At 44.6% G+C, this 14,728-nt stretch overlaps 1 protein-coding gene across 1 annotated transcript in view; it reads left to right on the top strand.

Annotated features, from left to right (window-relative positions):
* Positions 1-14,728, top strand: part of LOC138607697 (cytosolic carboxypeptidase 6-like) — a 285,563-nt gene that overhangs the window by 246,055 nt on the left and 24,780 nt on the right. The window contains exons 7-9 of the mRNA XM_069680335.1: positions 9,133-9,222; positions 11,006-11,120; positions 13,063-13,174. Of these exons, the coding sequence (XP_069536436.1) occupies positions 9,133-9,222; positions 11,006-11,120; positions 13,063-13,174 (317 nt within the window). The remainder of the gene's footprint in view (positions 1-9,132; positions 9,223-11,005; positions 11,121-13,062; positions 13,175-14,728) is intronic.

Raw genomic sequence — 14,728 nt, 5'->3', positions numbered from 1 at the left:
GTCTTGAGTTTCCTATCTTTGCTCAGTCTTTAAAGTAATAATCTCAAAGATTTTCATGTAAATAAATGTCTGTTTAGTCACTGTCTATGAATGAGGTAGCACATTGGTGATTGAGCCTATGGCCCGCTGATGAAAGCCTTTGCATTCGCAGTATATAGTATTATTACAGACTGGTCGTCTGTGGCGACATTCGCGGAAAACATCACAAGCGGCGCCCAGTTAGTGACGCGTTTTCCATCACCCAGCGGTGGTTGGTCTGCCAGAGAGGGTAGCAGCTGCTTTTCCGGTCTCTGCAAGTGTTGTGAGTAAACAGTAATCTACTATGGCTGAACAAACAAAGGAAAGATCGTTGACTACAGATACAACTTCAAAAATAAGTGAAAATCAAAAGGAACAAATTCGACGCTCAGATGAAGGCAAACAGTGTAAAAAGGAAAGCGACCGTCAGCGAGAAATAAATCAAGAGTTACAACCGTGACAAAGGGAGCCAACCGTGAGCTGCCTTAATTACAGATTATTGCCAGTGGGTGATGCTCAAGAGCACTAAACTGATACATTTGTGATTGTGCTTTAATAAAGACATGGGAAATATTATCACAAGGTCTTTGTTGTTGTGTTATTGTTTTTGTCGTGTCCCGGTGGCCTGTTGATTTGAGTGGATCACTAAGTGTTTGTTAATGGCACAAACATGAGTGTGGTTTTAAAATAGCACTCCGCCCATTAGACTGGTATTAACAAGGTAATGGCCTGTTACTAAACTGCTGAATGACATTGTCGCTGCCGCCTAAACGGGCTGATGCCTGCAATGCACACATGACCACACACACACACACACACACACACACACACGCGCAGCTTCCTTGTGCACGGATCCATGCTAGCGTTTTGCAGACTGAAAGTGAGTTTGAGCTGTCGTAGAAAAAGCGAGATGAGAGACACGAAAAGGTGTAGAATCGAAGAGAAAAGAGAGGTAGAGAAATTGAGTGAAAGGAATAGCTTGGAGGTGTGACTGTAGTTATTAAAGCTGGGATGCACTATGGTTGTTTACCTCAGCCTGGCTGTATTGTTGTGGCTCAGAAATAATTGATAGGTAGGAAGAGACAGAGTAATAAAGAAGTACACATCGCTTCTGTCTGTGCGTCCGACTGTCTGACTGCTCTGCTTGTCAGATGGACTTTAGTAACAAAAAGCAACTGTTGTCTGAGTGACATTTAAGAACAAAATGTGTCGTCTCCCGTGCAGGTGTAGCCCATTTCTCCTGCATCCTCCAAACACACGATCCTGTGCAGCACACACACACACACACGTGCACACACACACACTCCTACACTGTGGTGCGACGATAGGGCAGCGCAGTAGGGGGTATATCCCTTGGAAATCATTTCTCCCTCTCCTTTCTTCCTATTTGTAACTTGTCCTTTCAAGCAAGACGGCCCTTAAAGTTCAGTGGCGCATTCTTCAAAAAAGGCTATTACTGGCTGCCTCTGATTCTGTATCACGCCGCGCACACACCAGCCATCCCTCCTTTTTATGTTCCTCTTCTGCTGTCATCATTTTCTGAAGGCGAGAGAGGAGAAGTCGGGGTTTTAGAAAAAGGCCTGTGACCAATGCCTTGAAACCCTAAGCAGTCCCCGCCTCTGACTTTGCGCCAGACGTCCGTATCATATCGCTAAAAGGGCGAATGGCTTTTGATACTTGACAGAGCTCCCTCTTTGTCTCTCTCTCAGTGAATCTGTGTCTCTCTGTCTATCACGCTCCTTCTCAGCACTCACAGGGCTCAGTGAAACACTGTGTGAGTGTAAGAGATACGGGCCGCTTCTGAAAGGCGCTTCAAGTTGTTGTTGTTACCCTGAAGACGAGACAAAGAAGAGTACACACAACACACACACGTCATGAGGTTGAATTTCCTCACCTTTTCTGGCCTTTTAGAGCCGTGGTTTGACAGTTGTCAATATGAAGTGTCTGCTTGCATGTTGCTTCAAATTATACAACGTATTTCAGATAAAGATAATACCAAAAAATACATATCATCAATTAAAGGTCAGGTTTTGCCTGACACACTCCAAGCAGTTGATTTTCCATTAGTTTTCAGAGGCATTGTGTATACTAATTTAATCTCTTGCCATAACAGCTTTCTTTGGTATTAATTCCCAGGATCTCTGACCCTATGACCTTTCAAGGAATAAAACATCTTTTCAAAACTTGTAGGAGGAGGTCACACTTTGTTAAGATTTCTGGAAACATCTCCCAGCCTTCATGGCGTGTCGACATCAGATTAAAGTAGTGGCCACTCGAGGCAGTGCAGGAAAAGTCTACACTATTTGTCAGCCCTTCTCAGCCTATGTATAAACGACAGACACTGGCTGTATTATACCACTTTCCCACCGAAATTAGCGAGTTGATGCAGGTTTTTCAGACCCGGGAAGACTCGCTTATCGATGCCGATTGTCTCTTTTCCCATTGCCAGTGGAGTATCCTCTTGTCGGCCTCTTTTCTGTTGCGTCACCGTCTGACGTCACAAACACGCCCGAAACAGGGTTAGGAAACAGTTAAGATATTATGGTGGTTAGGTCTTTATTGTATCTATTACTCATTCAGTATGTTTATCAAACTCTGCGCCGACAAATTTGGAATGATGTTCGAGCGCTGCTCGGACGGAGACGTGCAGAATTTGTAGCTGAGATGACGAGGAGTCCCAGAAGTTACCGATGGAGCGTAGCATCGTGCTAGAAAGGGGGCGGAGATTGGTGTGTCGACACGGGGGCTTGTGTTCCCATCAATGCTGATCGGAGCTGAGGCGATAATTACCCGGATCTACTGCAGAGTCATTTACCTGGGTCTGAATGCCGATTGTAATCTGTTTTTTTCTGTGGGAAAGCGGCTTTATATTTATATGTTTCTCTTATTTATTTATTTTTAATTATAATGTTTTGTTTCATTTAAAGTTTTTAAGTATCTTAATTTATGCAGTAGTAGCGCTGTCCCCTCACAGCAAGAAGGTTCCTGGTTCGAATCCAGGCTCAGATGTAGTGGGCCTTTCTGTGTTGAGTTGTTCTCCCCATGCATGTGTGGATTCCTGCCCGGTACTCCGGCTTCCTCCCACAGTCCAAAGACATGCTCGCTAATAGGTGACACCAAAATGCCTGCAGGTGTGAGCGTGAAAGGTTGTCTGTCTCTGTGTGTCAGCCCTGTGATTGACTGGTGACCAGTCCAGGGTGTACCCCCTCCTCTCGACCAATGACAGCTGGGATCAGCGGTATAGATAATGGTTGGATTGATGAATTAATGCACTTTGAATTTTGTGTATATTTTGAGGTGCTGGCTTGATCTCCGCTTTCTCAAGTGGCTGTGTGTGACGAGGTCAGGACGACAAACTGAAACGCTAAAGAGACCAATCCATTTCTATCTTCTTAATTGTACTTTATTTGATTTCTGCTATGCCTAATGCTATTCCACCTGGTGTCCAAACATTTAAAAGAGCTGCTTAAACACCCTTGAAAACCCTGTTTTTGCCAACCTCCACTGGTTAAACTTCTCACCTTGGTGCAGTGATGTATACATGTACTCAGGGTGTGTCAGTACTCTGTGACATCACTGTTGGGTGTGGTTACAGACATCTCTGACCACGGCCATTAGAAGTGAAACAGACATGAAACTTTGACCCATAGATGGCAGTGAAGCAAAGCTTCTCCTTGTTTATGCCTGTAGTACACAAGCTGCTCTAATTCAACACCCTGTCTGCATTTTTAACAGTGCACACAATGGGACAGTCATCATTTAGCTCATTACTGTCATGCTGTATCCACTTGAGCGCTCATTTGCAACCCTAACAGGACCAGAGCTCTCAGTGGCGGCACTCTGCTCCTTGGTCAATGATCGCCAAAGGCCGCCGTCTCACCGCCACCTCTCACCATTAACATAATTAGAAAGCCCTTCAGCTCGGGCCTGATGCTGATGTTTAGGACAGATCGTCTCCCCTTCATCCTCCGTCTGTGTGTCTCCCCTCTGTCACTCCCATCGTCTGTGACCTCCACTGTCATCACGGTCGCCCTTGAGGAGCAGAAATCTCTCCATTTCACAGGGACCGGCCATAAGGGGGCTTGATTGCGGCAAATTGATCCGTAATCACACAGCGCTCGGAGCTTTTTATCCTGCCGCCTCTTCATCTCCACTTTAGAGGCCCGCCGTTGCCGTATTTACATGCTGTCATCTCAAGGGTTTCCTCTGCTCCCGCCCTTCTCTCTGTCTCTTATTTCCCCCTCTATCTCTATTCCTCTGTATTTCTCTCTCTACCCTTCATTTCTTTTATGACTCTCCCAATTTTCATCTCTCTCCTCTTCTCTCTGTCCCTCCCCTTTCTGTCTAGATGTGATGCCAATCGGAGTGTCTCGACATGGCCAGTGTAATCCCCTCCCCAGGCCAGCTCTGTCTGTTTGTCTCTCTCACACACACACCAACAAACACACAGTCAGATACACCTCTGACCAACACATCTTTGCTTTTGATTGCTCTTTTCATCCACACACACGTAAGATGGCTATGATGGGAAAGGAGACAAAGAGGAAGTGAGGGAGGCGGGGACAGAGAACAGGGAAGTGGAGATGAGTCAACGACAGGAGTACCTAAGAGTGGAGTCATCCAGTATGCCTCTGTGCAAGATTTCCTCTAGATTTCCTGATATTTCCTCTATTTTTTAGGTATTTTGGGGTTTTACTATCCAAATTTCATGTGGGAGTTAGATTCTACAATTAAAAAAGGAAAAGAAAACACTAACTAACATAAAATATGTGTGGCATAAGTTATAAATAACTAGTTATAGGCCTGTACATGAGGAAACTATAATAAAAGGAAAACATAAGGGGCCCAGGAAGGTACCTTGAGGTGTACCGCAGATTTTCTACTCTTCACCTCTGTCTCCCTGTTTGTCCCTCTTTGCTCTTCTTGTCTATATTATCAATTATCCTGTGTATCGTCCTTCTACTGTCTGTGTATCCTGTAACTTAGTACTTAAGTCCTGAGAAACACCATATACTGAAGGTTAGAAAGGTTTATGCAAAGACTCAATTCCTCTCTCTCGCTGCATCTCTCTCTCTTCTTGCTAGGAGTTTAGCTGTGTAACGTTCACTGTGTGAAGTGACAGCGGATGCTTTATGAATGCGTGACGAGGCCTTGGCAGTGCCCCTGCCTCCCCACTATGAGATGAGCTGAATAAATCTGAGACACGCCACGGGCTCTCCAGCACCTACCTACCGCCCCAAACATACACGCATGCACACGCTCAGAAATGTAAGTCAGGGGGGCCTGGTCAATTCCTGAGGAAGAAAACAGCATCGTAAAACTCTTATCACTTTAAAGCCCTCTTACAGCCGTCCCTCTCTGTCTCTTCTGTCTTCCTCTCTCTGTTTGTCCTTGAGCTGGCGGAGGGTGGTGTCTGCGGGTGGAGCGAGAGGAGGGGGGTGGTGTGAAGAGGTGCAGAGCTTTGATGCTTGTTGGGGCTCACTCAGCTGGGCAGTACACGCTGCTGCATCTCGTCCCAAGGCTCTGTATAAATTCAACGCCTGTGACAATTTACAGCTCGCGCCCATCCTTCGATATGACGCACTGAGCGGGGCGCCGAGCGTGTCTTGTTGCCATCACACCAAAGTGAGGCTAATTTATTACAGTGTAAAACCCACAGAGCAGAGAGAGAGGGGGGAGGCGGAGATATAGAGAGGCCTTGGTGTGAGACTTATGTGGTTTAGTGTGGCCAGTGTGACATTGTTTTTTTGTTGTGTCACTGTGTGGCATGGAGCAGGGTTGCAGCTTTTACGGGAGCATATTTTTCTTCCCCTTTGTGTGCCAAAGAGTTTCCATTTTTAGTCAAATAAAGATGCAATTTGGTGTCCAAAGTAAAACTCCAGTCATGCATTTTAGTGCCAATCTCATCAGCCCGTTTTTAAAAGTTTGGACACTGACAATATTAAAAAACTAATCAAAATCTTCATCTTTTTTCTTGAATCAAATTAACTTTTTAAGTGGGTAAATGTATTTAAATATATGCCACCATGCTTCCAAAAGGTCTTGACAGGCCGTCCTTTGTTCCCGCTGAAGAAGACTGATGAAGACGATCTCAGTTAATTACATCATGTCACAACTTATGAGATTGAACCCAAAGTTCCCGGGCCTGCTGCTGCTGCTGCTGCTGCTGCCTGAGAAAGAGCTGACCAGCACAATCAGGCCTGACCTTCACTTTCCATTAGATTTATGTTGTTTTTCACAGGCACTTTCCTTCTCTCCAGTGATTTACATATTTATCAGAGCTGATCGTAGTTTGACATCCTTTAATTTTTTTTCCTCCCCTCTCGGCGAGCTGCGAGAGAATGAGTGGTAATGTGGCGTACAGTGCAGCGCGTGACTTTGGCAGGTGAGAAATATGCTGAGAGAGCGTTTTGATTTGGAAGTGTGGGCATAAATTCTGCCTCTGCTGCTTTCACTCACTCATTGTCACCCCCACCCTCCCTCCCCTTCCCCTGCTCGGCCTCCGCCCTCTTACTGTAGCCCCCTCTCTTTAACGCTCCTTATTTCCCTGATTCTTACAATTTATAGCCATTTACTCGGAGTGTGGTGACGTGAAGTTTAAGAGGTTGATTATTTGGAGACGTGGCCTCTCAGCAGTAGGTTGTGTTGCACCAGCATGGCTGCAGATTCACTTTTTACTGCCATAATTAATGTACATGAGTGTGATTGCTTGTTTATTGTCAGACATATAAAAAACAATAGTACAGCAACTTTTAATTGATGGTTTAACACATTAAACAACTGTTATTTTATATAAATCAAATGGTTTTTGGACTATTTCTTGAAATAAACATGACATGTTAAGACTCTGCTGAATATATTTTACTACTTTTTAATAATTCTTGCTCTTAAAAATAAATTCACATAACTCCACATTCAAAAAACGTATAAGCAGAAAATCCATAATCGAATTTAGTTGCACCCTTAATGTACACATATGCAAACCCAGTCATCATAGCAAACTTATTGAGGAATATCTTAAAAATAAAGAGACATATTAATGATGATTCATAGTTCTAAAACTTTAACTACTTGTGTAAATAAAATGGCAGTGATGATTGCACCACATGTGAGGCTTTTATAGTTCTGTTCCTCCCTCCTGCTACTTTCTAACACCTGTCTGCAAATAAACAAAAAGAGTCCCAGGAAAGACCGTTTTTGTGGTCTCAGAAAGCTACCTTTCAGTCTAATCCCTCGTCTTCTCTTTCCCTTTACCTCTGTCATTCGCTCCCTCTCTTTATCTCCCTCTCACGACAGCCCCGGCCCCCGCCTGCTGATCTCTACTGACACCTTGAGGTCAGGAGATGCCGCTGCAGCGCAGCAAGCTTTGAGACCCAACCATGACTTGACCCTAACCTTCGAGTTAAATGCCCCCACACCTGAGCCAAAAATTACATTTTCCTTTCCATGCAGCCTCGCTTGCAGTGCTCAGTTCCCTCTGGGTGTCGGGTGCCTATGGAATAGTGGGACTTAATTTTGTGCTACACCGCTTGGATGGGCACAGCCTGATACAGACAGAGCGCAGAGATACAGACACATAAACACAACAACTACTTGGGGAACGTTTGTGAGAGCCCGGAGGAGACATAGTCGCACACTCGCACACACGCTCACAGAACAATGTGGGATAAACAGTGGATCCATTGTAAGCTCCAGGAGCCTGCTGTAAGAGATTGTTTTGATGAAGCAGCAAGGGCACACTAGCACTGAGACTAAATGTAGCATGGCTAGCACGGTTGAATTCCCCGACAGTCGGGACCTTGGCAGCTGCCTCTGGTTTGGCGCACAACTTTCTGGGTTCTTGGTTTTACTGTAGGGAGAAAAGCTGTGTGTGTACGTCTGCCTATGTCTTTTTTTCTACCCTGATTGCAGCTTTGTACTGCGCTGTGTGTGTCTGTGTGTGTGTGACATGGCTGTGTTCTTGTATCAAGAGCCTGTGTGGTGGCCCGGGGTCGAGGCCAAAGTAGAATTTCTAGTGATGGAATTTCACAGCCATCGAGCACCCAGCGGCCGGCCGGACCGCAAGCACTCACATTTACAACAAACGGGCCGCCCCGCTCCACGGAGACTCCTGAATGGCAAAGCCATTTGTCTCTGTGAAGGGCAGAGGGAGAGAAAAGCGAAATAAAATCAGAGGGAGAGTACTTAAATGGAACAACACTTTTGTTTACAACCCCTATCCACTCAAACACACACACATGCACACACTTGCACAAACAACGCTCAGAGGCTAAATTAGAATTAAGGAGAAGGAAAGGTGCATAGCCTGTTGCTAATTAGCATTTTCTCTGCTCAGCAGAAGCGGCTGAAGGAATCGATAAGATATTAAGTTTGTGTATAGCGATGAGACACACAATCACTTTCATCCATTAGCAACGGCAGATTAGAGGAGAAACAATGGCTGAGAAAACAGCAAAATGTTGACCTCTGTGGTTTTCACCTGGGCTCGGTGTTACTCGGCCTGTCTGTTGTACACTCTTTGAGGAATGTGAACAAAAAGTACCCAAAAATATCTCCACGACGTTAACATAACCTCCTACAATTGGAGGTTAATTTAACTTTTGGAATAAAAAGCATTTTAAGTTTTTTTGATCCTCGCTTCAACGCACCGTAGACCACCTTAAATTTACTGTCGAATAGATTTAACACCAGAGATCATTCTAATCTAATTAAAAAGTTAATGCAGGGGAGGAACGAAGTGTCTAGACAGAGAGGAGTCTTCATCCAGACCAGAAGACTTCAATAAAAGAGGACTTCTATCGAGTCTCACCTGTTGCTGGCTGGTCCTGACCTCTGTAGATGTATAATTCACCTGGCCTGTTGAATATTCTGTGTGTGTGTGTTGGTTTGATGTTTGATTCATGTGCGTCTGGCTGAAAATGGATCACCATGTCAGTGTGTGGTTTGACTAAGGCCTCTCACACTGGACTGTAATAGGCTACATGTGTGTCTAACTCTTAAACCGAATTAAGATTGCTCAAGTTGTTTAGCTGCCTTAAAGATTAATACACCTCTGTGTATTAACAACACCGCCTCTTTCTTGTTTTGACACTCTGTCTTTGTTTCTTTCTACAGAACATCTGAGTCCGGAGAGGGAGAAGAAGCTGGTGTTTCTTACATCTCGTGTTCACCCTGGAGAGTCTCCCGCCTCCTTCATCTGTCAAGGTAAAGTTTTAATGTCAGGTCGGCGCCTCGTATCATTCAGCTGATTCAGATGCAGCACCATTGATCATATTCACATGGAGTCCATTTTCCTCTGACGTCACATTCAGAGTGAAAAGTTCAAAATTTGTTCTGTCATACTGCTGTGTCCAGGTCACAAGTAGTGAATCTGACAGCCCCTAACAGAGATACAATTTCACCACTTCCTGGTAGTGGAAATCTAAGTTTAAACAACATATTTGATGGCTCATTAGCTCACTAGCTATGACCAGACAACAGCTAACATTAGCATTTAACCACACTACAGTTAGATAGTGTTACATGTTATGAGAGGAAAGGCCTAAATTCCTTGCTAACGTTACTGTTTGCTAGGAAATTAACCTTTTCTCATTAACTAGCTTTTTAGCAAGCTAAAATATTAGCATAGCCTACCAAGGTTGTAAGCAAATGTAATGTTAGCAACAAATGTATGCCTGTCCTATTGTATTGTGTACTACTATCAAACAGTAATGCTAGCAAGGAAGTGCTTGATGCTAACGTTAGCTGATTTCTAAATGTAGCTAAATCAAAGATAGATCAAAATTGTTTTAACTTGTAGCATCCTCTTGTTATATCTCCCCTGCCTGAATAATGTCCCCATCTTTAAGACTCCATAACCAAGTTATACTAGCTTTCTGCTATAAATCTGAAGTCTCTGAAAGATAACAAAACACCATAAAAGCCGACTGACATCAGGGTAATTTTCTCAGACTTTATGAAGCTCCTTCAAGATTCAAAAGTTACATAAAAATAACTGTTTTCAAATTGCCGAGTACTCCCCGCTTTGTAAACTGAACTTAACACGTAAAACTAAACTTGTGCCGCTTTACATATCACCTAATTTTCAAACACAACAAAGTATGGATTTCTAAATGACTATTTTAAATGTCACCTGTTAATTTATTCTTCAGCTATACAGTTTATAACCTCTGCATGTGAATCTAAGCAGTCTGAATGTTACAGGAATAGCTACAAGAACCTGTGTTTCTATACAATAACTGTGGAAACACAATCTGAGGGTATCATCTGCTTCGCTCCTGAGCTCCTCTGACTCAAAACTAATAAAACAGCCAGAAAAACGAGGAACCTTTGGGAAATTGTCTCCTTGTGCTGTACAACAACCTAAAAGACAGTTTTAGAAAGATTTAATGACTCCGTGCTCCTGTTCAGACTGAGGTGAGTGGGCAGGTTCGCTCCTTCTGGGTCCCACGTCCTTGTTTATAGGTGGGAGGTCTGAGGAGGAGGGGGCTGGTGGGATACAGGAGAGGAGGCCGTGGCTTTACCTGTCCACTACTTTGACTCAGTCAGACAGACTAAGCAAAGTCCATTAACGTTAGAAAGGTGAAGAGTTTGTGAGGAAGCACTGAGGCGGAGAGGTGCTGTAGGTAGAGGGGTATAGAAAATATATCTGTCTGCTTATTTTCCTATCTAATCTCGCTGCAGCATCAGTGTATGTTTGAATGTGTGTGTGCATCATCATGAATCAGATGAGTTGGCTTCTCGCCCGCAGTGTGCTGTCTGTTTTTCCAGCGCCGTCAGCTCCATTCCATTTGTATCGATTTAGGCTTGACGTCTCCTATTCCTCCCCTGATTCTGACGATGCCCCTCGCTGTCCTTCCCTCTCCTTTTGTTTCTCAAAACTCAATTAACTGCGGGCCCGTCTTCGCTTTTCTTTTCAAGTCTATTTCTGTGAGTGTGTCTATGGAATGAATTTATGTATGTATGTGTGTGTGTGTGTGTTTGGTAGGAGTGATTGACTTCCTGGTGAGCCTGCATCCTGTGGCTCAGATCCTAAGAGATCATGTGATCTTCAAGATTGTCCCCATGCTGAATCCTGATGGAGTCTACCTGGGCAACTACAGGTAAACAGACACACAAACACGCAGCTTTTAATTCTTCATTTGAATGCGTTGCTACATTACAAAGAAAACACACATTACATGGTTTTTATATCCTGCTACGTGGGATTATATCCTCTTTACTCCACCTTTAGGGAGCTTAATGAATTCATATAGCTCACAGCAGTGCATTTGTTGGAAGATAGTATTTGGCTGTAGGGCTGTTCTCTCTGCCAGACTCTGTCCAGCCTCTCCTCCGCTCTGTCTTTAACACTGTTGCTGCAGCTCTGTGGGCATCCTCCTCTCCTCTATTCTCTTTCCCTTCTTCATAATTGCCTTTTACTTAATAGGCTCAGCCTCAGGAATACTAATGCACACGGAGATAAGCATCAGCAGCGAGCTCCCAGTGTGTTCGTGAGTGCCATCTAGTGTCGCCTCCCTGTCACTGCCTGCTAATATATTGGCAGGGGAATTTCAGTTGCTCCCCTACAGTGACAATGTCTATAATATTGTTGACTGTGATTGGTGGCTGCTTAAAGGCTATTTTCATTAGCTCCCTTTCACACAGAGAGTGGTGATGAGCGGCGTATTGACTGAAGTTGAGTAATGATAGTCCTCACCTCAACAATCACATGCATTCCTCATTTTTACACATGCATGCAATTTCTCCCCCTCTGCAAATCTCTCTCGCACACATAAAAACACACACAGTTGGGCACCCAGAAAGCACACAGGCAGGAGAGAGCGCAGAACAGACTGAAATGGATTCATGCAGAGCGCAGAATCAATGTCAGTTAACCTGGGATGAGTATTGTGTTCATGGCTGGGTGCTCTGCTCAGTTACTCGACTGTATCAGTTACTCTGATATAATTACCAAGGGCTTCAGTGTATGTCAAATATACATGTGCCTTTTGTCTCTCTATCTTTTTATCTATCTATTTTATATACTTACAGGTACTCTGTGGACTATTTCTTTTTCTTTTTTAATCAAACAAGTTATGTTAAAGTAATAATCTTGAAGATTTTCATGTAAATAAATGTCTGTTAAGTCACTATCTATCGCCGAATGAGGTAACACAGTGGTGATTGAGCCTATGGCCCACTGATGAAAGCCTTTGCATTTCCATGACTTATGGACTAGGTGTTACAAGCGGCGCCCAGTTAGTGACGCGTTTTCCATCACCCAGCAGTGGTTGGTCTGCCAGAGAGGGAAGGCAGAGCTAAGCGGCTGCTTTTCTGGTCTCTGCAAGCGTTGCGAGTAAACAGTAATCTACTATGGCTGAACAAACAAAGAAAAGATGGATGACTACAGATACAACTTCAACAATAAGTAAAAATCCAAAGAAAAAGAAACAAATTCGACGCTCAGATGAAGGCAAACTGTCTGAAAAGGAAAGCGACCGTCAGCGACGAAAATCAAGAGTTACAACCACAGCCAACAGTGGACGTCACACATGCAACACTGTCTGGATATCTGGGAAGTGTGCTCCTGCAATTACCACTTATTGCCATAGGTGCCGCCAAAGAGAAGAAACTGAGATCCTCGAGTTTACAACTTTAATATTCACTGTCCCCTAATAAAAATGAATCGTTTGCAGATGAGGCCTAATAAATTGCATTTTCCCCCTCATTCAACATTTGCAGAGCAGATTCTTGCAAGACTTAGAAACCTACACTGGTGTGTCCAAAATCCCTCCCTATTTACTGTATATAGTGCATCATGTTTAAGCTCCATCATTTTATTGAGTGTTAAAAATAAAAATATGTAAATATTAAGCACTTTAAAGGGGACCTTTAATCCTTTGTAATATTCTTTTGGAAGGCGCACCGTGTTATAGTTTTATATTTAAGAGGTGTGTGTGTGTGCGTGTGTGTGTGTTTGTGTGTGTGTGTGTGTGTGTGTGTGTGTGTGTGTCTGTGTGTGTGTGTGTGTGTTTGTGTGTGTTTGTGTGTGTGTGTTTACAGGTGTTCTCTGATGGGCTTCGACCTGAATCGCCACTGGCAGGATCCCTCTCCATGGGCCCACCCCACGCTGCACGCTGTCAAACAACTCATAGTGCAGATGAACCAAGACCCGGTGAGCATGCAGGCAGACACTACACACACACACACACACACACACACACACACACATATATATAAACACACATTTCCTCCATACTGTGCTCCATACTCCTTCCCCACAGTAATGTCTGCTGGTCCCAAGTAGAGTTTTCTGCCTCCCTGCTTGGTTCAGCATGTTCCTCCACGCTGTGTTTAGGGTGTGTGTGCGCGCTGGGGAGCATGGATAGGCCAGTCAGCACCTCCAGAATGTCAGCTCGGCTCTCCTGGCCATTCAAAACACACTGCTGAAGCAAGTCTCTGAGCTTTCAGTCTCTTACTGTAACTTTTCCCTTCTCCAGTTTTAGTCTTCCAGTCAGAAGAATGCTACACAGGCAGGCGAGGGATTTTTCTCTTTGTTCCTGATGTTAATTATAAGCAGAGCGGCAGGTTGGTGGGATTACTGAAGGTCAGTGAGTGTCCTGGGAATACTCTGCCCTTTTGTACACTCCTCTAATCCTGATAAGAGAGGGAGCGGGCCGGGGCGGGATGCAGGGCAGGCCAGAGATGGGGTGAGGCGCGGGGCTGGCATCGGGCAGATTAACCTTTTCCCCCGGCGCTGACACGCTGATCGATAGACTCTGTCATGGCAGGGTGATCCACTCATGCCTGTCATTCACGCACACAAACACAGACGCATCCTGAGTTCCCAAACACACACAGACACTTACACTTAATCTCAAACCTGTAATACTGCTCTGCACAGAAAAGCAGGTGATTCCCCTGCCAGCTTGGGCTTTTGTCTCTCTTTAGACGCATATTTTTACACATAAAGTTGTAACTTTCACACCTTGATGTGGAGCTGTGGTTTTAAACTGGATGTTGAGCCCTTCCTAAGGGATGCTCACTTAAACTTTTCAAAAATCTTTGCTCTTTTATTTTGAAATTTTGTATGCTTTTTGCTCTTTAGGCCTCTAAGTGTTTTGTAAATATCCAACTTGTGCAATTCAGGTCCTTAATCCCCTGCCACCACACTGACTTTGAGTTCCTGGTGTTGGTAAATGCAGCCCCCATTCAGCACAGTACTGGTCCAATTGTTTACTAAGTCCGCTCCTGCTGGTCAGACGCCTCCCTTTCCCTCTCTGTTGATAACCATCCCACCAGCACTTGTCCTCCTGCAGCCCCCGCCTTTTCCCCAATGATTGCCTTCAGTCTTGCAGAGTTAATTTGGAGGCTTGGGCAACCTCTCCTCTTCTGTCTCTCTCTCTCTCGCCACAGCCAGTTAATCCCATCAGACACACTACTCATGTCTGGGGCTCCCAGATGCCAGTTTCAATGCCAACTCTGCTGCCAGGAGGCCCCGCGCTCCTGCCCTCCATTCATGCTCATCTCACACAGCGGGCATGGAGTCTAATGAGGCTACCAGGGTTGGAGGGCTCCGCTGGAGGACTCCATTAACAGGAGATCAGCGGCAGGCCCAGCACAACAGTTGGGCTAAGCTAGCATGTGGCACATTGACTAGCTGCTAGCTCAGCGTGGTCATTGTGAGAGAAAAGTATAATAAGGGGCCAAAATCAATTTTCAGGTATTT

Source organism: Semicossyphus pulcher, unplaced genomic scaffold, assembly GCF_022749685.1.
Source record: "Semicossyphus pulcher isolate SPU_LCO1_2020_fin unplaced genomic scaffold, fSemPul1.0.p SCAF_4, whole genome shotgun sequence".
Classification (NCBI taxonomy): Eukaryota; Metazoa; Chordata; class Actinopteri; order Labriformes; family Labridae; genus Semicossyphus; species Semicossyphus pulcher.
This window is presented reverse-complemented; position numbering and strand designations above follow the sequence as displayed.